The sequence below is a fragment of the Prionailurus bengalensis genome, chromosome A2 (assembly GCF_016509475.1).
Source record: "Prionailurus bengalensis isolate Pbe53 chromosome A2, Fcat_Pben_1.1_paternal_pri, whole genome shotgun sequence".
In the NCBI taxonomy this organism is placed as follows: domain Eukaryota; kingdom Metazoa; phylum Chordata; class Mammalia; order Carnivora; family Felidae; genus Prionailurus; species Prionailurus bengalensis.
The window spans coordinates 87,170,461-87,194,034 of record NC_057348.1 but is presented as its reverse complement, the minus strand read 5'-3'; the positions used below and the strand labels follow the sequence as shown (position 1 = coordinate 87,194,034).

At 37.4% G+C, this 23,574-nt stretch overlaps 1 protein-coding gene across 1 annotated transcript in view; it reads left to right on the top strand.

Annotated features, from left to right (window-relative positions):
* SEMA3E (semaphorin 3E) overlaps positions 1-23,574 on the top strand; it is a 243,916-nt gene continuing 220,342 nt past the window's right edge. The window contains exon 1 of the mRNA XM_043588729.1: positions 1-711. Coding sequence (XP_043444664.1) covers positions 597-711 — 115 coding nt within the window. The 5' untranslated portion in view covers positions 1-596. The remainder of the gene's footprint in view (positions 712-23,574) is intronic.

Genomic DNA, 23,574 nt, shown 5'->3' with positions numbered 1-23,574 from the left:
TGCCTGAACTTTCCCTGTAAACACAGCTCGCTGACAGAACGCATCCCTGCTGGGTGGATCCTGCAACTCCTGGAGGGAATGGCACTTCTTGTTTTTAATTAGCAAGGTGAAAGGTGAATTAAAACTAGCTGTTTGGCAAGTCAGTGCAAGAGGCTGACTTCGGAGAGGCTTCAAGGAGCCAGAAGAGAAGAGCTCCACGGGGGGAAGGCAGTGCGTGTGCTCAGGGCTTTTTTTTTTTTTTTTTTTTTTCTCAATGAACCGCTTGCAGAAGTGACTAAAAAAAAAAACCCCACAGTTTCCTCCCGAGTCCACCCGCACAGTTACTGAAGAGAGCTCTGGACAGGACATGGCTCGAAAGACTCACTCCTTGGAATGTCCTCCTGCTCCCGGCTTATAAACAACTGTCCTCGGGGAAGAAAGGTCTTACATAGCCAAATACAGCCTGGCAAATGGCACTTTGGGACCGTGCTTTCTGATGACAACGCGTTCGATTTGTGACAAAGCCTCTCACGCGCTGCCCCTGGAGGGGAGTCCTAAGTAAAACTCAGACCCGCCTTCAAGTGCGGATCGGAGGGCTTGCCCGGTGAGCAGGCAGCATGGCATCGGCCGCGAACCTGGTCACCTGGCTCCTGTGGGGTTACTTACTGGAGCTTTGGACGGGAGGGCACACGGCAGATACCCCTCACCCCCGCCTACGTCTGTCACATAAAGGTAGGTCACCTTTTTAGATCCTTTTGTTAAAAAGAGAGAGAAAAAAATTAAAGCCCTTTAACCTAGATCTTTGGTCTTCACAGACCCTTAAAATGCAGCTGAAAAACATTATTGCCAAACTGACCTAAGACTCTAAGTGCCTCTGATTAGCATGTCATACCGCATCTGAGAATAGTGCAAAATTGCATGCCAACTTGGAGATGTTATTTTTGTCTTGTAAATATTGGGTTTTATTAATGAGAAGTTCACTCACTAGCAGACACAACAGAAGAGGACAGGAAGCAGGTTGTAAATAGCCTGGAGGGGCTGAATCCAAGTTAGCAGTAGGTATTTGAATACCAATTTATGCATGATGGGAAACACGGATGTTGGAGAAGGGCTTCAGAGAGAGGTGCAGTATAGGTTTGGTGTTGTCCACAATGGGGATGAGAGGAGGAGGGGAAAATGAAATTCCTGAGAAGCAAAATGATTTCTTGCCCATGATGACAAAGTCATCACCGTGTAATTAAAATGACCAACGACTGATATAAATTAGCTTTTTAGTTGAACTGATTATTAGAATTTCTTTTATGTCTGGCAAAAAAAAAATGTTCAGCGTTTATTAGCAATCCTTGTAAACTGATTTATATCGATTCAAGTATCAGGATACTATTCACTAGCATTGATTCTTTTTGTGTAAATTCATATTGCTTAACTGAAGATCTAGGAGAAAGTGCTTAAATATTTTATTCTGAGCTATGTCTTGTAAAGCAGCATTTGGTCATAAATAAATGATCAAAAGATAGCTTTTGCATCAGGACCAGTAAAAGCCAGTCATGAATAGATTTGGTGATTCTTCTGTAAACAAACAAACAAACAAACAAACAGCAAACAAAACCCACACATTGAGAAAGTGACTACTGACCCAAATGTAATTTGGAAAAAATTTTCTGCAACGAAGTATTTATTATCTGTCATTAGTCACTAAGACAGATAACAGTTGTAGTAACAACAATTACATAAGAACCACTTTTCCATTGTGTAAGATTTTAAATTGTCCCGGTTACAGAAACCTGTATTTTTAAAGTATAGGTGTAATCTTTACCAGAGGGAGAAACACAAAGGGAAGCCTCAAATTTAGATGTCATGATTGACCTTTTTTGTTTGTTTGTTTATTTTTATTGGACAGTCATCCGCTGATTTGGACCATAGAAATTTCTCATTTTTAGACTAGTTAACAAGCTATGAATACTTTCTTCTTTTAAATAGTTTTCCTACTGTACTCCCCGGTAGATAACATGAGTTTAAGAGACACATGGACAGTGTATCTGTAAAGGATTTAAAATACAGTACCTAACATTAGCACAAATTATTTGAATTGGGAAGATGTATCATGGTGTGTATCAAAATGCATATTTCTAAGAAGCTTGATCGAATGTATCAAAATGTAAAAAATTTGATGTGATGAATTATGGACAAAGAAGGATGTCAGGAGAAGAATGTAATAAATGGGTTGTTTTTCTTGTGTAGCCAAGTGGATAAGCTGCCAGTTTTGGTGAGCCACTCTTCTAACTACACCTGGTATCAACCTTTTATACCTCATTATTAGGTACTTGTTTTCAGTAGTTCACTATCAGTATATTTTTGAAGCTATATCATATTAATATTTCATTAGAGAGTTTGTAATCTGGTCAAAGCATACCCAAACTCTCTAATGCAACTAAATGCTATGCATATTATTGTTTTCAGACTCACCTTGACTACATCTTTTTCCCCCCCCACCCCACTACCTCTCTTAATCAGAGGAATCTGGAATGGATTTTTTGGGTTGTGTTAGATGATGTGGGAGTAGAACTTCTATCTATGTGGACTCTAGACCGAAAAGTACCACAAAATTTCCCTTTGGTTTTTCTTAACCTTTTGATGTGATGGCACTAGCTGAAATGCACAATGTTGTGCTTTTCTACAAAGACGATATACAGTCACCTGAAAATAGACTGTTCTCACTTGTGCATGTTAGCCAGCAAAATCAGCTGAGAGGTCACCACGGAGATCCAACCAGAAGCAGCAAATGTAGGCACTGCAGGTGACTCAGTGCAAGGGAAGGACTGCTGGAGCAGGAATATTTAGCCCCATCTACTCTTCACACTCTAAACAGCCTTTACACTCTTTACACTCTGAAATTCAGTGGACGTCTTAGAGGTATCCAAAAACTAAGGGTGGGGTATTTCAGAGTATAATCTTTTGCTACCTTAAATGATACCAGAAATGGTACAATTTTACTAATGGATCAATTAGTGGATTGATACTGTAAGTGAGTACATGGTCCTTCAAAATATAAACAGTGCTGTATACAAATACTGTAACACCTCTGAACTGCCGCCTGACCCCCAGCAGATAAATCTCGAGGGCTCTCTAGAGGTGACCTACTGGATTATTCCAGGGATTCATTTCATAGCGGTGGTTTATGTTCTATGGGAGAAAGACAAATATTTTTCTTACCTCCTTCGTTAGCAAGATGGCACCTGAGACCACAAGTCTAATGTCTCTTCCCCAAAAAGAGGTAGAAGTTGCAGCATCATATAAAAAGTTTGAGCTGAATTACATAAAATGCCAATGACTTTCCCTTTTCCTCTATCCTTCTCTATCTTTGGATGTGGCATGTCCTTAAACAGTGTTTAAGAGGAGGAGAGATCATTAGAGCTAAAAGGGGGAAAAGGCAGAGAGGGAGTGAGACAAGGTAGAAAATTGGTATCAGATATAGAGCATCTTCTTGCTGATTTCCCACTGCGCTCCACCTGCAGTGGGAAAATATTGAATTTCTCCCTAACTGAGAAGCAGGCTTAGTGGATTAAGTGATGACACATTTACTCTTGTTGAGGCAATGCCTGTATCTTTAATGTGTTCTACAGGTGTAAGATAAATTGTGTTAACAAATAAAATTATAGCAAGTTGCTGTTCTCCTTTGTAAGACTTTTCAGTCAAGATTTGAGTTGAGATTAACGGTACCAGGCAAGTGTTTAAGTGTTTATGAATAGTTAAAAATTATGGCCAACTTTATAGCCAGTACTCTAAAGAGGATAATATTGGTGTGATTATTGCAAGTTTATAATATTCTACCCAAGGATTTCCTTGAAAAATAGCTCTGATTCTCATGACAGAAGTGAAGGAAAGAAAATAAAGGGAGAAGAATCCTGCTAGATGCAGCCTCTGCCCTCTGTCGATGTCTGTTCTCTCCTTATCTCTCACCATCCTGCATTAATGAGGTTACAGGGAAGGCAAAAATAACCTTCTTGCTCATGGAGCTCAAACAAGAAAAAACAAATGAGCAAAGCCCCACGTCAAAGAAGAAATCCCAACGTACATGGAAAACCCCAGAAATTCAGTCAAGGGAGCTTGGCAGATGGGGTAGGTATTCAAAGACCCAATAAAGAGTGACACAGTCACAGAGGCCAAGGAGAATGGCTGTGTAATCAGAGGATGTTTGGTGAGGAGATACAGAAGTGAAGGCATAAATATGGCCGAAGATCGTTCTTAGCAGATGTTGATGTTATAAATGTAGATTTGAGCATTGAATATATATCTATCCATATAAAAAAGTGGGATAAAGAGTGTTAGTCTATCTGTATTTCGATATTATAACCAATTAAATACAGAGTTGTCATAGCTTCAGATGCAGAGTCAGAGGTCTCTCCTTCCACTTATACTAATGGTAACTGTCTGTGCCTCAGTCTCCTTAATTTGAAAATAGGGATGGTAATGGTGCCTTCGCTGTATATCTTACTGGGTTTTTGAGAGAATCAAATGGAACGACGAAACCGTGAAAGTACCTTATAACCTAAAAATTATTTTATCAATGTTTTGTGAAGACTGATATAAACGAAGAAGGTTAGATGGAAACATGTCCTAAGGAGAAAAATCTTGGGGAATGGCCTGAGTTTGGATATCAATAAATGCTAGGATGATGTTAACACAGAAGAAAGAAGAAGTTGGTCTTAATTAGCATAAAATACATGGTTTACCATGATAGGTTGCATTCACTCCAAATCCCGTCTTCCATACCTTTGATCTCTAGTTATAATAATTTAGAAGATGGTCGCATCCGTGCATTTTTACAAGATTCATGGCCAATAGTTTTGCTATTGGTGTGTATGTAGTATATCTATTCATTACACATATTCACCTCACACCACACCTTTCTGTTTCTTTTTCTAGCTTATGTGAAAGAAAATTGAGATAGAATTGTAGAAGAGCATAACAAAAATGAAATGTTTTAAATGATCATCCTGGAGGCTGTATTCATTTCATATCCAGAGCAAATACAAAAAAGAGGCAGTGGCTGAGCCAGTTTTTCCTGACCCAGCTCATAGCTTTGGTTTTTCAGCCAGTAACAAAGTATTATCAATAGTGACATTAGTCACATATCCCTGTGTGGTTAATAAATAAAAAGTGGTCATAAGGCATGATTCATGAAGAAAGTTGCTAAATAGGACCCAGGAGTAAATACAAACCTCGTGCCAGTTCTCCCGCAGGGAGAGTCGGTGAGAATTAAGTGGTAGATTTATTAAGAAATAGTTTATGTGAAATTAAAAGTACTGGGTAGGATGAAAGGAATGACAGTATGTTTTGTTGAGTTTGGTTTACCCAGAATATATTTTCTGTAGGTGAAGTCTGTGTAAGGATTTTAGATGGTGCTATCCTTTGTAGTTTTGATATTATGATAGACAGATACTGCTCACATATCACAGAAATGCATATGGATATATTGAAGTCCCTGAATGAATATGAATTATTTACTTCTTACCTGGATATTGGGTGTTACATTGGTAAAGCCGTTGTGCTTTAATATAGAGATAGGGCGAAGGGAGGTCAGAGTTAGCATGAGCAGTAAATGGAATTTGTAAATGAACTGGGCCAATTTTGGACTGAAAAATAACATAGTTGAGTAAAATCGTTTCTCAAGTCTTTATAAAGAGAGTGTCCTATACGTAATATAGAACTGATACTTGTTCTTGACTCTTAAATATATGCAGTGGGCATGTGGTCCCAATGGAATATTCTTTCAAAAATCTGTTGCCATATTGTCACTTTGCTGTCTATGTCAGAGTTGTCCTGTAGCCTCAGACTATTTCATAGGGAGGGTCTCTCTGGGATGAGATCAACTTGATGGCCTCAGTTCTATTATGACAACACAATAAAGAACCAAACATCAAGTTGGTCATTGCTGGTGAAAATTATTATTGTTAGCAATCTGCAGAGTCAGTTTTATTTCATCAAAGATATCTATTGGAATCATCATTGGGAGTTCTTAGTGGGAGAGCGCGCAAAGATTTACTCCTTTATCTTTGTGTGTAAAACTCTTCTGTGGCTTAGTAGAGGAATTTAGTCTGCAGGAATCCAGAAATGGCACTTTGCATGCATGCATGCCCCTTTATACATAGCCACTGCAGTGTTAAAGTGGTCTTCTAAGTTCAGTCTCGGAGAATTTAAAACAAAACAAAAGTAAAATTATACCATTAAAACACTTTCCAAAAAGTGCACAGTGAAGATTTAGATTATTTTCTTAGTTTCAATACGCAGGGCTAAATGTTGGTAATAGTCTTCAGCCCAACATCTGACACTGAAGAATATTATATAAATTATACAAAGGATTATGGTTATTTTAATAATGATTTTTTTCACAGCATGGTTTTAAATAACATTTGAAGCATAAGAGAAACTATCAATGTCATGAGTTATTTCTTGGACTTAAGCAAGCATTATTCTTTGTACTCATGATATGGATGACAGTGACAAGACTGGGTATTTTATAGGTTGGATTTTCTAGACTATGAATGAAAAGATATGTGAATACCGCATTTGAACAAAGTGTTTTAGTCTCTGATATTGAGAGAACACTTTCTGTCAAAGAATGTGCTGATTTCAAGAACAGAAAGTCTGAAGAACTAATAACTTGACTTCATATGGCCCTAGGGTTGGCCAAGGCAACTGATTACTCAAGAAATTTTCAGCCTTCTTTAGTTCTAATGCCTGGTTCATGGCATGCCCACCAAATGGCCCCATTGCCCTGGTAACCTTGCCTCCACAGCTAGTGTGGAAATGAAAAGGAGAAATCCATGATTTGCTTGATATCTGGGGCTTAGAAATGTATTTCTGCTTCTGTTTCTGGTAAGTAAACTCTCAGCCATTGTTGCTCTCTGTTTGAGGACTCAGCTTATGGCCTTGGCACAGTACACACAGAAGAGTGGTTTAAGCCCAGGTATTGCAAAACTGTCTCACATTGTATCTTCAGTGGCCTAAAATCTCTGTAGACTTTGAAGGAGGCATACCTAATATGAATCTTGCTTCTGGCTGTATGATCCCAAGTTACTTTCTTTTCTGACTATGAATTTCCTCATCTGTAAAATGGGGTAATGTGTAACTTGCAATATCCTGAAAGAATTACATGAGATCATGCAAATTAGCGCAACAAATACTTTACTGTAGGAAGCTTTTCAGAGGTTATACAATGAATCAGAGGTTCAGTGAGAATTAGCCTACCCTGGTTCCTTTTTTTTTTTTTTTTTAATTCTAAAAGCAATCATGAGTTAATTATTAACTTATAACTTAAAATAAGGGAGGATCCTTAATCACTAGAGTTTTTTACTTGCAAGCCAAGATTTTATTTCATGAAATCCAGCTCTTATAGGAGTAGATGACTAGAAGGAACAAGGGATTTTGGGGTCTCTCGTGTTTGTAAGTCACTGTAGATGTATTTATTTTTTGATAGGATAAGGAATTAATTTATCCTTCATTAGGAAGTTGGAACTTCAAGGAAAAGGAAAGTTGCAACTTTTCTGATTGGTACCTTGGAGATAGCAGACCAAAGCCACAGCATAAACAAAAGTTACTAACAAAGGTTATTGTAGACCCAGCTTTGTAAAGCACATAGAACTAATATTATCAGGACTGAACCACACAGTCAAAAGTTAAACAAAACAGGGTCTTATAAGCAGCTAACAGCCTAGCATGTATTGTTTGCTTTGAAAGTGAAAGAAAGCTTTCCATTCTATCTTCCCTTGGACAAACAGGTAAGATAACTGGGCTGGGGCACCGCTCCTGACCTCTTAGTAGGTGTTCAATAGTGAGCATTGAGTGGGTATATAAATGAAACAAAACGATTTAGAGTCGTGTTTTGTAAAGGAGAGTCTGATGGAGGTTGGCATGAGGAACGCCAAGGAAACAAAGGAATCCTGAAGAACTGTTTATGGCTCCTTCGGTGAGGCATGCATTAGGAGCAAGGCTAGGGCTTTCTCTCCCCAGTCACCCTCAGGCCTCTCGGGGCTGCATTGTAGTGAAGCAACCAGGGCCTCCAGACATGTTAACCATATTTGCTCATTTATAACCAAGCAGCAGCTCCTGCTTCTGTTTCTGCTTCTGCTTCTCCTTCTCCTTTTCCTCCTCTTCTTCCTCATCCTCTTCTTCCTCCCACTTCTCCCACGTCTTCTTCTTTACTCTACTTTTTGCTGCATTTGTCTTTCCTGGGTGATCACCAGACACCTCCCCTTTTTTCTCTTACCACTTCATTCTTTGATTACCCCCCTGTGTTGCTATCACCACCCCTCTCTCCCTTTTTTCCTCCTCCTCTGCTTTTGTTCCAGGTAGATATTTTTATTTCACCCTCATCTTAGCCCAAAAGTAGAATGAAAACATATTTCTGGTGAATGGTGTATATTTATTGGTCCTCAGTTTATCTTCAATATTTGTTTCATTTTTATTCTCTAATTTAATCAACAGAAGACAGGACCTTTGAATTAAACAACAAAGTTTAATTATACTCATTAGGCATTCAAAAGTTGGTGAAATTCATGACTTAGGAAATAAGTTACTTACTAGCCACCTGGACGACTCACCCTCTTTGTCTCGCCTGTGTTTCTTTTTTTTTTCTTCTTAACGTTTTTTATTTATTTTTTAGAGAGACAGAGACAGAGTGTGAGTGGGGGAGGGGCAGAGAGAGAGGAAGTCACAGAATCTGAAGCAGGCTCCAGGCTCTGAGCTGTCGGCACAGAGCCGGACGCGGGGCTCGAACTCACAGACCTTGATATCATGACCTGAGCCGAAGTCGGACGCTTAGCCGACAGAGCGACCCAGGCTCCCTGAGTCTCACCTGTGTTTCTAATGGACAGCTCATGCTGCCAGTTATGTCAAGGCTGTGGGGACTGGAGCAGGAGGGAATTAGGGTACCTGGAAGGAGGGACCATGCCCCGCCTCTACACCTTGGCTAGGCTTGGGTTAAGTGTAAGTTAGGATATTCTTCATGTTAAGCCCATCTTTTTCTAGGCCATTTCAGTTCATTTTCTCTGAGTTTTAAGTTTTAATTCATTGGAACCAGAATAAAAAGAGGGTTTTATTCACAAGATAGAGCAAGAGGAGCAGCGTCCCTAAGAATAAGTCTCAGTGGTGGGTTTAGGTAGCCAAACTAATTCCAGAACCAGAAGCAAAGCAGCAAAGCAGCAAAGAAAATGGGAATAAAAGAGGCAGAAAGTAGAGGGCAGCTAGGGACGCTGACCTTTTCCCCTCTGACCAATTCCCTTCCCGGAAATGATGGGAAATGAAGAGGGCTTTAAATTCAAAGCTCAAGATGCGCTATAGAACTAAAATCAAAGAGGAAATGTGCTGACAGCATTGCACATAGCTATTCATGCCTCCTGATGGCTTTTTTCCTAAACCCGACTCCAAAAGTTTATTATGCATCATGTGATTCCTGAGATCCTTTCCAATTCTAAAATTCTAGGACTCTTTTCCTTCCCTTACTAGACCTCCCAGTGTGTAGAACTTCTCCAAAATACTTTAAAAATTCCTATTAGGAAACATTATGTTCTGGTGGAAAGAATAAGTAAGGACTCACGATTTTAAAATCCTGAGTCTGAATGTTTAGTACGTATATCCTATTTGACACTGTGTTATTCTTGCTAAATCATTGAACTTCGAAGGGTTAGCTTCCTCACAAGTATAAAGGGACTGATGAACACTATCTATCTCGTACAATATTGTAGAATACGTACATGTATCATGGAAACATACATTTTGTTGTTGTGCCTTAAAATATTGTCTATTGAATTGTCTTTAAACATTTTATGATTTTTGAGGGCAAGGAACATTTAATTTTTTTAATTTTTAAAAATATTTTTGATAGGACTCTTGTGAATAGAATAAAATGACTTACCAGATCATTCCTAAAGCCAGTAATTACAGGCTGGGTGTTGACCATCTAGGGGATAAAAACAAAACAAAACTTTTTATTATTGTCGTTGGCTTCCATGTTACGGTCAAAATGACAAAATCATAAAGGCTTCTTTAATTTTTTTGAAGGGATAGAGCTACTGCTAAAAAATTTGCGTGACAGAAGGCTTAGTTGAATTTCATTGCAGAGGAGATGAAGCTGCTTGGGATTTTCTTCTGTTCCTCTTCCAAGCTAGGATCCGGAGGAGATAGACACTGGGGTGCTATGAAAAGTGTCAGAGACTGGCAGCACCAGCTCTCCTGGGAGCTTCTTCATCAGTGATTCTGGCGCTTAGGAAGCTGTGTTTTAAGTCCTGCAGGTGACTTCATGCACACTGGAGCATGAGAAACGCTGGGCTAAGTGTTTGGGATGATGCTCCAGGGGAGCCTCACTTTTATGTTACCTTTTTCATTTTTTCCCCTTTAGGTCCATTGCCTACGTTCGGGGTGTTGTTTATTCAAATTTCCAAATCACACCCTTGATCCTAATAAATATACTTAAATACCTGAGTGTCTATTATATACTATACCATTTTCTACCTATTATTTTTTTTTACTAGATGACATATGGGTAATAATTTAACATGTAAATGAAATCTGTTTTTAATGATTATTGATGGTGTAAATTAGGACACGTCATGCTATCACTGAGTTCAGATGAGAAAACCTCGAATATTGGTGGATTATGGAAAAGCAGTTTATAAGATTCCAGAACTCCTTCGTCTCTCAGTGAAATATTTTCTCGGACTAATGAAATTAGGTCTACTTCTTTTTTTTTTTTTTTTTTTTTTGTTGTTGTTGTTGTTGTTGTTGTTGTTATACATCCTGATCTTTTCCTTCAGGGACTCAGAAGCTTCTGTATCTTCTTAAGAAATATTTGTTTATTCAGCCATTCACTTATTCCATGACTAGTTGGTGAGCTTCTTCCATCTTTAGAGACTGATCATCATGCTAGGGATTTAAGAATAAAAAACACACAGGGCGCCTGGGTGGCTCAGTTAAGTGTCTGACTTCGGCTCAGGTCATAATCCCAGGAGTTCAAGCCCTGTGTCGGGCTCTGTGCTGACAGCTCACAGCCTGAAGTCTGCTCTGGATTGTGCGTCTCCTTCTCTCTCTGCCCCTCCCTGGCTCTATCTGTCTGTCTCTCTCTCTCAAAAATAACATTAAAATAATTAAAAATAAAAAGAATAATTAAAAAAACACAGTTTTGTAAGTGCGATGCATTTCCTGGATGGGATCCTGGAAACATTAAAAGTAAAACTTATTTTAGTTAATAATAATGGATCCATATTGGCTTATCAACTGTGACCAAGTACCATACTAATGTAAGGTGTTAATAATAGGGAAATTGGGTGTAGCTTTATGAGGACTCCCTTCACTATCTTTACAACTTTCCTGTAAATCTAAAACTATTCTAAAGTAACAAGTTTATTAAACACACACACACACACACACACACACACACACACACACAGCACCTCTACTCAAGCAGTATTCCTGTGAAGCCGTAAGGTCTAGTTGTAAGAAGAGACAAGTCGTGATAAAGCAGGATTTTTTTCTATACTTGAAGTTAACACAAAGAGCCTGTGGAAGCATGGAGTTGGAAAGAAGAACCAGAGCACAGTCTTGGGGATGAGAAGTCTAGGCAAGAAGCGTGGAGCAAATCATCCAGGTCCAATCCCATCTTGCCACCATTCCTGCCTCCCTCCGACTGCCGTCCTACTGCATGTAATGCCCTGTGTCCTCCTACAAACACGGCTGCCCTTGGATATCTAAGTAACTGAATCCCACTGTGTTCATAGCTTTCCTACACACAATAGTATGACAAATGCTCTGTGTTCATGGTCAATCAAATCGCCCCCATTTCAATATGACTTTAAGTCATTCTCACTTTTCTTGTTTGAGTAATATGATTAATACAAATTTACAGGTAAATTTTGAAATTTTTGAAGGCAGGTTTATTGTTTTATTGTTTGGATCCTTAGAAGCTAATGTGGTTTATGTACTTGATAAATTTATTATGTCTGTTGCATTTAATGTATGAATGTAAGTGTTAGATTTATTCACTTTAATGTTACCAATCTGAATTCTTCAGCTGGATGCCACATCTAAATAGGTTCCTAATACAGGTGGCACAAAATGAGATGATAGGCCTCGCAGGAGGAGCATTCGAGAAGTCAGGAAAAACGATGAGAATAATTCTCTTCTATCCCTGCTCCAAAATGTTAGGTCCCACTTTGGCTTCAGGTCTTCTGTTACGAAAGCTTTGAAGAGAAATCCAGAACTGCTTTTAAATTATTCAGGAAATATCTGTATATTATTGGAAGGTACAGTTTAAGGCTTTGGCAGAGGTGGTTTGAATTCATCTGGGCCATTACATGATAGATGTCACATTTCAAGCACCTTTCCGTTTGCTTCAGTCATAATCTCCAGTGTCCAGTGTAGCAGCGGATTCATTTCTAGAGTGATGAACTATGAAGAGAGACAAAGAAATCAGCCACAAAGCAGAAAAAGGCAAGACTATAAAAGGGTAGTAACTTATTCAACACCTTTGTTTCCAAAGAATATTCTAAATGAACAAAAGCAAGAATAGTTTTTTGTTTTTATCAGTTCATCTCTGTGGAAAGGAAGATTTATGAATATTTTGACTATGTTGCTTTTGTTTTGTGCATTTATTGCTCTAAAAGCATGGCTATAGGCAATAATGTAGTGAGAAGAATAAGCACTCTGTACAAGTTTTATAATTAAATTAGCTTATGCAAGTTATCTTCAATTTATTTCCCAGCCCAAGTTAATTGAGAAAGAACCAGTGAAAAATTTGCCTTAAGATTTTATCTTACAAAAATTGACAATATGTTTTGAAATCATTGTATACTTGAGTTGTTTTTTTTTTAACACCATACTAATTACTCCAATATAATACATCTAATGTGAAAGCAGAAATTAATGGACATAAACAGAAAGGTTAAAAGTGAAGTTAATTCAGGAGAAAGCACACATTTTGTCACTGTCCCTTTCTACTATAAGGAGTAAATACATATGGAAACAGGAAGCACCTGATTATCTTATTTTTAGAAACCAAAGTCAAGTTGTCAAATAAATATATAGAAAATAGGATCATTTTGATCACTTTGAGCAAGGTAAAAGTAATATACTTTTAAAGTAAAATGTGTAAAATACAGAAAATAAAAGCGATTCCTTTTGAAATAGCTCTGTCATTATTGATGAAACTGATATAGCTATTTTTCCTTATCAAAAGCAAAAACAGAAACAAAAAAAAGGAAGGGAAAAAGAAACTTCAAGTTCAACATTATCATGATGCATAAATGCTACACATATTTCCGGTCAGATGAGTGATTATGTGACAGATAACTTTACAATTGCTTGGAAAGAGTACTAGAATATTGAGCTTGCTGAAAATTTAAGGGTCTGCTTAAACTTGAGTTAACCATATGGTGTATTCTTAGAATAGCCATCCCACCCGTGTTTAAAATTTAAATAGAAAAAAAAAACCTTTTTCCAAAGTCAAATGTTATCATTTTAGTTGGTGTACTCAATTATCCATATAATTGCATCTTCTTGTTCATAAGGGACAAGTTAATAGTTCTTTTTAATCTGTCTAGAATGAAGAAAGAAGAAAGAAGCTAGGACTATAAAACACTGGAATGGTATTACAAGCCACCCAAAAAATCAATTTTGTTACTACATTGTTACAATTATGAGAAGTTAATGTTTAAACTTCAACACATTAATATGCTTTGATTTTCTAGTAATTTCCCAAAGCAGAATTCCCTTGTAATATTTAGATAACCGTAGCAAGAAGAAAAATATTACAGTTAAGTTAATTATGCTTATAATTAAAAGAATATAATTATATCTTTGTCATTATATTTCTCAGAAATAAGATAAAAGTTATGTACTGGGCACTGCTTTTGACAGATTTTTTTGCCAAATGTTTTTTACTTGCTCCAAAATATGTATGCCCAAACTGAAGTCTGATGTATTTTAAGATTGTAGAAAAAAATTTTCATATCTGGAGGGGGAAAAGAAAAGAGAAGTCTCTAAGGCTTAAAATCAATAAAATTAGACAAGAATAGAAATGAAAGATTAGGAAATTAATAACAATGAGAAAGTCTACGCACAAATAAGGCAGTAATCACTCAGAAACACATTAGATGCCTTTTAGCATATTGGTCTCAAGGGAGGTCAAATAAATAGAATACTAGGATTTTGTTGTAGGCAGTTGCGTTTTGGAATATATACTTACGCTCACTAGGCATTTGCATGCCTATATAAATGAACATAATTAGGAATAGATTTTGTTTAGATTAGAATGCCATTTGTCCTATTAGTCTGCTCATAAATACCCACTGCCTCGTTGGAACAGATCTTGATGTTGCTTTGTTTTCCAGTGTCCAAAATGCTGTAATAGGAGGACATTTACCCACAATGTATCATTGGGAAGTTTTGCTGTTGTGGAATAAAACTCTTGCCAGCCAAGGCGCTTGCTGGAGGCAGTGCTGTGCCTGTAAATGCTTGTGGAATATTGCAATGTTGTTGCCTCCAGCATGGCGTTTCACTTCTAAGGTTCCCCCAGCCAGGCTCCAAGTTTCCATTCATACTGCTAGCCCCTGAAATTTCCCTTTGTCTTCACTGACTATTTTTTTCCTCCTAACAAATAGACCCAGCTGCTGCTGCAGCCGGTTGCCCACACTCCCCCATACTGCTCTTGCTGAGGATGGCAGCCAGGGTAAGGAATAACAGCTGGGATTGGCTTACTTTGGCATCTAAATAATTTGGGGTGGGTCCATTCCTAACTTTATTATTTCATTTAATTTTATAATCTTTCCTGCTGCGGCAATTAAAAAAAAATAGGTAAACGATGTTTTTCCAAAACGTTGCCTTCATCTGGCTGTGACTCTGAGACCCGGCTGCTCCAGACAGATTGGTTGAAATGCACACTGTTATTTTTTCCACTCTGAAACACCGTTTGGAAAACAAATGTAACAGAAACAAATTTATTAATGTGATACCGGACACATAGCCCTTCTCTGACTCAAATCGATGGAAAATAAATAGCACCTATGTCACTGATTGCAATAAGGATTAAATGAAGGACCATTGGAATTCATTTAGAATAGTGCCCGATGCCTAGTCAATGCTAAGTGTTTGATGGAAAGTAGAGGGAGAGAGGGAGAGGGAAAGAACAGTAGAGAGCCCTGGAAAGCAAGAGTGGAGCAAGAGAGAGGAGACAGAAAATGGAGAGAAGATGAGGAGAAAGGGAGGAGAGGAGGGAGAATTTACTGGTGGAATATGAAAAATCAATAATTACGCTTATGCAGTTAAGACCCATGTGACATGCATAGAATTTCATATACCTATTCCAACCAAAATAAAAATAAATGATTAGAAGAAGACTGGAGTTTAAAAATACTTGTGGAATTTTACCCACATCAGAGTATTTTCTCTGCCGTGGCATCCAGACAGGTAGTCAGATGAGTTTGTTATTTTGAATTTGTACATTTTCATGGAAAGGGAATTCGCTAGCTGGTAAGGAAGTCCATTCCATTTTTTTTTTAATTTTTATTTTTATTTTAAGTAATCTCTACATCCAACATGGGGCTCAAACTCACGAGATCCAACTGAGCCAGCCAGGCACAAGTCCATTCCACTTTTGAATATTCTAATGAGGAGAAAGCATTTGCATACCCAATCCAAATCTATATTACTGCATTTTCCACTTTTTTTTTAGTTAGAGAGTGCATGAGCAGGGGAGGGGTGGAGAGAGAGAATCCCAAGCCGGTGTCACCAGGAGCCTGATGCAGGGCTGGAACTCACAACTATGAGATCATGACCTGGGCCGAAATCAGGAGTCAGACGCTTAACCAACTGAGCCACCCAGGAACCCCTGTATTTTTCACTTTTTGTTGTAGTTCTTTCCTCTCCTGCCGTAAGATTCTAGGTCATGGCCGACCTCCAAATGTTTAAAGAGAGTTATCATGCACTTTTGTGGTGTGGGGTGAACATTTCTCGTGCCATGGTTATCCTGACTGTACTGTCAGGGTTCCGACCATCCTCCTCTTTGTTAATGTCCCCCTCAAAACGGAGCACCACAATCAATACTCAACAGACGCCTCTCCCTTCACAGAATAGTGGTTACGCTAACTGGCGACTTTTATTTATTAAAGCCACCTGAGTGACAGTAGCTCATTTGGCACATAGGCCAACCTGTGGGTTTACGGTGAGATTGCTGTCAGGTTTTTCACATAGGCTCTAAGCCAATGCTTTCCTTTATTTCGCATGCGTGGTTTGTTCGTCGACGTTAAGGAAAACTCTCTCCCACTCTCTCTAATGTCGAATGTGAATCATAAGCACAATAACAGCATGTGGTGTCCTGGAGAAGGACATGAGCTCTGGAGTGAGACGTGCCCACATTCAAAGACCGTTTTCACTTGTGTTTAATTTTTCTTAACCTCAGTTTCCACATTTATTATCTGTAGGAAATTTAGCTAGTTAGAAATGATAACACTTATATTCAGTATAGAAATTTCTTTTAAAGTATTTTTAAAAATTTAAAATACACATTGTGTGGATTTCTCTACAATGTCAGTGTTTGGAAGAAGTTTAACACACATTTAAGACAATTTTTTTTTAACGTTCATTCACTTTTGAGGGACAGAGACAGAGTGTGAGCAGGGGAGGGGCAGAGAAAGGAGACACAGAATCCGAAGCAGGGTCCAGGCTCTGAGCTGTCAGCACAGAGCCCGACGCGGGGCCTGAACCCATGAACTGTGAGATCATGACCTCAGCCGAAGTCAGAAGCTCAAGCGACTGAGCCATCCAGGTACCCCACATTTAAGACAATTTTTAAGTTATAGCATATATAAACTACTATGCTTTTGGCTTTCAGGGAAGATGCCGACTAATAGATGTTATTGCTGGTTTTCTTCATAAACATTGTTAAGTAATTTATATAACTATAGTAAGGGAAAGGTTAACCTGAAATTTTTTAATACGGAGAAATAAAGTACAACCTTTCTTCACAGCTAAAATAGGAGACTTTTTAAATGTCTTAACAATTTTTATTTAAAAAGAATCTGGAATGGTCACCACGGCAGAATGGCAGAATTAAAATACCACCATAGCTGTGATTGCTTAATTTTGTAACTTTAATTTGCTGTCATTTTGTAGATTTGCCAGTCTCTCTGGGTATTTGTAGAAAGTACTGCAATTAAAAAAAAAAAAAAGAGGCATATGATTTTTCAGAATAATTTTTTCATTAACTCCTTGTAAGTCAATAGTAAGCTCTAGAAAAATTATTTCACTGGAGATTTTATATGTTAAAAAGTATATGTCATTAAAATGAAATTTTTAAAAATCTATTTTGTAATCAAACTTATTTGTGGTGTCTGTTCTGTTCTTGTTATAGGATTAACTTCATCGCATGTCCTTTTCCTATATTACTAGTTTATGAGCTACTCACACGTTTTTGGAATTTTGAATGTAGAGGAAGAATGAGTCTGAGAATAGTATTGAGTCAGGTGGTCACCAAGTCCAAAGAACACTACATAGTCATTGTTTCTTAAATCAATTTATATCTTTCTGGTCCCACTAATGTATTTATGGTCCATCTGCTTTATTACAATAGCCTCCTAATATGTTACTGTCAATCCAATCTACTTGTCATACTATAAGCAGAGTGATCATTAAAAATGCAAATCTTACTCATTCATTCCCCCAGATAAATCTTTAATGGAAGAATATACATGGCTTTTAAGAGAGAATGCACCCTTCTTGACGTGGTACACTAGGCTTTTCGTGATTGAGCCCTGTTAACTTTTCTTTCCTGTGATAGATCTTTTTTGAGTTTCGATCTCCAGTGATTCTGAACTCCATGTCATTCTGGACACCTGTCAAGCCTTTTCTTGCCTCCAAGTCTTTGTACATTGCTTCTGCTTCCACGAATGGCTTTCTCCTTTGTCTCCAATGTCCCTTCCTCGTCTGCTTACTCTTAACGACTGCTCATTTTTAGGACTCGATTTAGGCATGATATGCCTTTGCCAGTCTTCCATTAGCCTCCGGAGCACTCCATACATAGTTCATAAGTGATTTACATTGTCTATTTGTATATTAAGCTCTATAGGATAAACTAGTTGGGAATAGAGATTGTATTTTACTGAATACTATATCACAACTATATATCTTCATACCTAGCAAAGAGTAGGAAATCAGTAAATATATGGATGAATGTGTTGTGCTATGGCCAACTGGTCTTTTCTGGGTGTTCATTCTGTACAAGAAACACATGGGAAAAGCTACATTTCAGTGGCACAAAAGAATCTTTCTTTAACTTAGGAGAGCCATAAATAGCCTGTTCACAGATAATTCCAAAATTATTCGTAAATATGTTACCCATAAAATTCATCATTTTTAGGTTGATATTATTTCTTCAGTGTTGTGAAAGAATACTTTTTAAGCACTACCCCGCTTTGTATAAATTCCAGATCAGCATCTTTGGTAACATCTAGTATATGAAACAGCCTTTTAAAAAGCCCATCAAACAGTGATTTACAATTTCCCCCTTCATAAAATCACTTAGTTACCAATGTATCCAAATTATAAATTCTAGTAAAGGAAGTGGAATTTCTTTATACTCTGTGACACAGTTATGGAAAAATATTTGGTGGGGTTACTTTCATTCCTTTATACTTAACCTTTGTAAGGCATTTATTAGCCCTCATATGTGAAAATGGAAATTGGTCATTCTCTTAAGGAGGATTATATAAAAATACTACTGCAAAATGAGGATTGTATAGGAACATAAAACATTAAAAATAAAAGTTAATGCTGGAAAGGAAATAGTTGCCCACAAAACTACTAAAAATGACGCTAAGATTTTTTTAGACTTTGTCTATGCTATTTAAAGTAAGAATTCCTTATATGTAAGTGATGAATTACTAAATCCTACTCCTGAAACCAATATTATGCTATATGTTAACTAACTAAAATTAACAAAATAAAATAATAATTCTTAACATATATTTTAGAATTTTAACCCACTTAATTGTTAAATGAAGAAAGAGTATGAATTGGAATATTTGAAGAATGTTTCCTGGCAGATGTGGGATCTTATGTGGGACTTGAAGGATGGGTAGGAGTTCATTAAAGGGAGAACAAAAACATGGGCTTTGCAGGCTGATGCAAAAAGGCAAGACTGATGGAGGTTGTAGTGAAATTTAGGAGAAAGCCAAACTTTCAACAAAAGAGCTGGAAATGACATTGAGTAAGTATATTGGGGCCAGTTTGCTAGGTATGTTCTTTTTATTAAAAGTTACTAAAGTATGGCAAATTATGATTTTTGTAAAAGTAAACATTCAAATGTAATTCCTTTTCCTATTCTGCAAAATAGCCCATCTCAGAACTAGTTATCTCCAAAATGAGAGAGACAATGAAATTCTATTTGCTCTAGAATGTACTTGGACCAAAAAAAGTAGAAAAATGCAAAAGAAAAGATCTGTTTTTTGTAAAAGTCGTCATAACATGACCGATAATTTCCCTAACTACCTAGATCATGCTTTCTAATAATCCAGACATTTCTCTTTTGCTTATCATGATGCCATTGTTCAAAATACTATTTTCTTTATTTGCAGTCTGTATACTACACTTGTCAAAAGATTAAGACAATAGACTCACATGTAATTCACAGCAGCTATTTACCCCCAACTGAATGTCATTATTGAAATCACAAAAACAGATTTGGAAGGGACCCTGATAGGTTATCTCATTCACTCATGGTCTAATCTCTTCAAGGGCATAGATGGAACCTGCCACAACACAAGTACTTAAGACGTGTTTTTCTTTTCCTTTCTTAATCAACCTAAGCCATTTTACTCTAGCTAGGCAGGATTGTTTAAAACCTTTCCTGATGAAAAAATTCCATTTAATAAACAAAGCTTTCAGGAGAGAGATTGCACAACAGCTCTTAGTATTTAGCAAAGCTTAGTGTTCAGAAAGCTTACTGAAAACACATTCTTTATTATATCTATGGTAGCTCACCCATGCATCTTCCATTTAAGACCATTCTGTCTAGTGTTGTATGGTTCACTTAAAACAGTAAAATTGCTTTATAGTTACTATAATCTGCCTTCTAGTGGGAAGGTGTGGGTGTATGTGTGTAAACCTCTCTCTTCTAGTGGTAAAAACAATGATGGAGATCTATAAAGTATGGTATTATTAGTGTTAGTCTTCTTATGACCTTAGAAGTGTTATGTAGTTTTAACCTATAAATTGCCTTTTCTTAAAGATACAAATACTCTCACCCTGCCAGCTTCTAGAAGCCCCTCCATTCATCCATGGTTGCCTACACTGTGGTACAACCCATCTGAGCCCTTTTTTTTTTTTTTTTTTTTTTTGTAACCTCTGGACCATAATCCAAGCTCTTAAATTTTTGCTACATTTTTCTTATCATCGTTATTTTATTCTGTCTCCAGGTCCCTCAGTGCCACACTATCTGTTAAGTAGGGTGTATAAAAACAATCTGATGCGAATTGAATGCTATGTACAACATAAAGTGTACAAACATTTTAGAACAGTTTAGAGGAATCACATCTCAAACTAAGGATAACAGTGATGGTAATTTCAGTAGATAAAAAGTAGACAGGTGCCACAGAAACTCTTCCAAAAGTGCTGGGCACAGAGAAAGTGCTCAATTAAAATTAGCTGCTATTATTAGCTAGGGTGAAAGTGGCAGTGATGGTAGTGTCTAAATACGTCACAGCAGGATCTGTATCTTATTCGCTTTTCTCTTCAGGGAATATAGTGCTTTGTTCTGTTCACTGATCGGTTCAATACATATATGCCTACATATATTCAATTAGTTCTATTCTTGAAGAACAATAGGTAGGAAGCTATTTAAGCCTTTAAATTATTGTGAAGTCCTATTTGAACTGTTTATTAATCTTTTAATTCTTCATCAGGTACAAGATAGAATTGCACATCCATCCCTCCCTCCCCTTGGAAATTAGCATGGCTTTGTGACTCGCTCTGGCCAATTAAATGAGGTCAGAATTGACAATTGCCAGTGCTGTGCAGAAACTGCAATCTGTGACCGAGAGTGTGATTTATCACATTTCCTTTGCTTGCCTCAGCAGTCACAAATGCACTTGCCAAGATGGGGCCTCTGTTACCTGGGTCTCAGACTTATTTGCTAAGCCGGGTCCCACTTGAAAACTTGCCTTGGATGTGTAAACTGAGTTTGAGATTTCCAGCATTGTTTTTTTTTTTTTTTTTTTTTTAATTGGGGAACAGCCTGCCCTTTCTTGACTGACAATTGGCAACACATTTATTTGTGAAGAAAACATTTTTGCTCCCAGACATGACTAAGCAAACTATTTTCTCCACACGCACATAAATTACCTTCAGGTGTCACTCCGCATAACTGATTGTGCCAGGCCAACTTTCTCGACACTAAATGTGGTGAAATTCTTTCCTTACAAGGAAGAAACACAGCAGCTGTTGTATTTGAACGGGAAAACTGCTTCTGGCTGGCTGTCCACAGTGCTGAATTGGAAGTAAGATCTGGTGGCTGTTGATCTCCCAAATTTTTAGCTCCTTGGCGCAATGTGAGGAGCTCGGCTTACCTGTGTCATTGTAATCTGACCCTCTTTAGCCTCCCATCTTTACAAGGCAAAGTATAGAATGCATTGACTTGCGACAGGTACAGCTTTTGAATAATCATTTGGGATTATCCGTGCCAACAGAGCAACTCTTAGTAATAACAAGAAAGACGCAAAGGTGAAGAAAGTAATCCTCCTTTCCATTCTCCTACCCCACATATTTGGTTCTTCACTGAGAGATTCAAGAAGATTTCTAGAATTCTTCTCTGTCTGCTTTTATATGTGAATTTTATTTTTTATGTTAAATGCTTTAAAAGATATTTCATCTTTAGAAGTCATTTTGGGTGTACTTTTTTCAGTAAATGATTATGAAGAAAATTACATTGCTTATTCTCTAGTGGGAAGGAGTAAGAAATTAAGATGAAATGTGTAGTTATAGTGGGAACTAAGAGATATGTGAAAAAAATGTTGTCTGGAAAGAACTGCCTTTTAAATTTTGTTTGTACCACCCTTGAGATTACCATTCTTGAGTTTATCCTTAATTTTTCACATTAGTTTACCATCTTCGTATTTAAAAAATTTTTTTAATTATGACAAAAATGGAAATGTGGATTGTAAAATACAAAAGAATATCAAATGCAGAAAAAAAACCCCAATAATCTTAATTCAACAGCTTTGTTAATTATATTAACATGAGATATTCTTAGGCCTGACTTCTTGTGCTCAGAGTAAGCCTGTTTTTCTATGTAAATGATAAATAGAGCTCCTTGTTAGTTCAATTTTAGATGAAATCAGTAAAGACAGAGTATTTTCTGAAAACAGTAGTCATTTCATATTGTTTTGTGGTTTACAGCTCTCTGTTAAAAACAGCATGATATTGTGAGGCTTACTTTAAACAGTCATACAGCCTGATTCACAAAGGAGAATTGATAATTCCTTCCCATGTTTTTTATTTCTGTGTCTCTTAGATTTAATTCTGTTTGTTATTTACCTATTGATGGGAGGATGGTGAGAGGGGCAGGATAGGTTAAATGGATTTATTGAGACACTAAAAGGCAGTTTCCTTTACTTTCAGGTTGTAGGATAGTTATGACGTTAGGGTGCTTCTTCCAATGTGAATAAAAGTTACTGGTTTTTTTTTTTAAATTTTTTTTTAACGTTTATTTTTGAGACAGAGAGAGACAGAGCATGAACGGGGGAGGGTCAGAGAGAGAGGGAGACACAGAATCTGAAACAGGCTCCAGGATCTGAGCTGTTAGCACAGAGCCCAACACGGGGCTCGAACTCACGAGCCTTGAGATCATGACCCCAGTCAAAGTTGGGCGCTCAACCGCCTGAGCCACCCAGGTGCCCCAAGTTACTGTTTTTAAGTATCTACTATGTGCTTGATGATGTAGATGCACCATCTTTCAATTATTTTTATATTATTATTCATATTTCATGCATAAGCTAAAAGAGGCTCAATTATTTAAATGCCTTGTCCACGTAAATCCATGTAGCTGTTAAGTGACAAAACTGGATTCAAACCAGTGTCTGTCTGTTCTTTCTGATAGAACAGGCTGAGTTATGGGTATAGTTTTGAAAGACTCTTTCCGCTTAGGATATCAAACTGTCTTTCCCAATGGTACGTAGATTAGTCTTCATTGTATTTTTCTACACGAAATATTAACTTTTATAATACTTATGTTGTAAGTTGGACCTATCTTGTTGAAGCTTTACTATATAAACTCTAATAACATGGCTTCCAAAGGGCTTGTTCTTCCCAGAAATAGACATTTATGTGTTTTTCCTCATCCCTAGTGACAGTGGAACACTCTGAGTCCAGAGGTAAAATTAGGCAAGGTAGGCTTACACTGCACACATACAATTATCAAAATATACTCTCAGCATTAGGAAGGCACTGGGGACTGGGCAGTTACCTTGGTTGCTTATTTTTCTCATCAGTTGAAAACACAGTCATATTTGGGCTGCGTGACCTTGGGTATTTTGCTGGCTAAGATTCACTTCT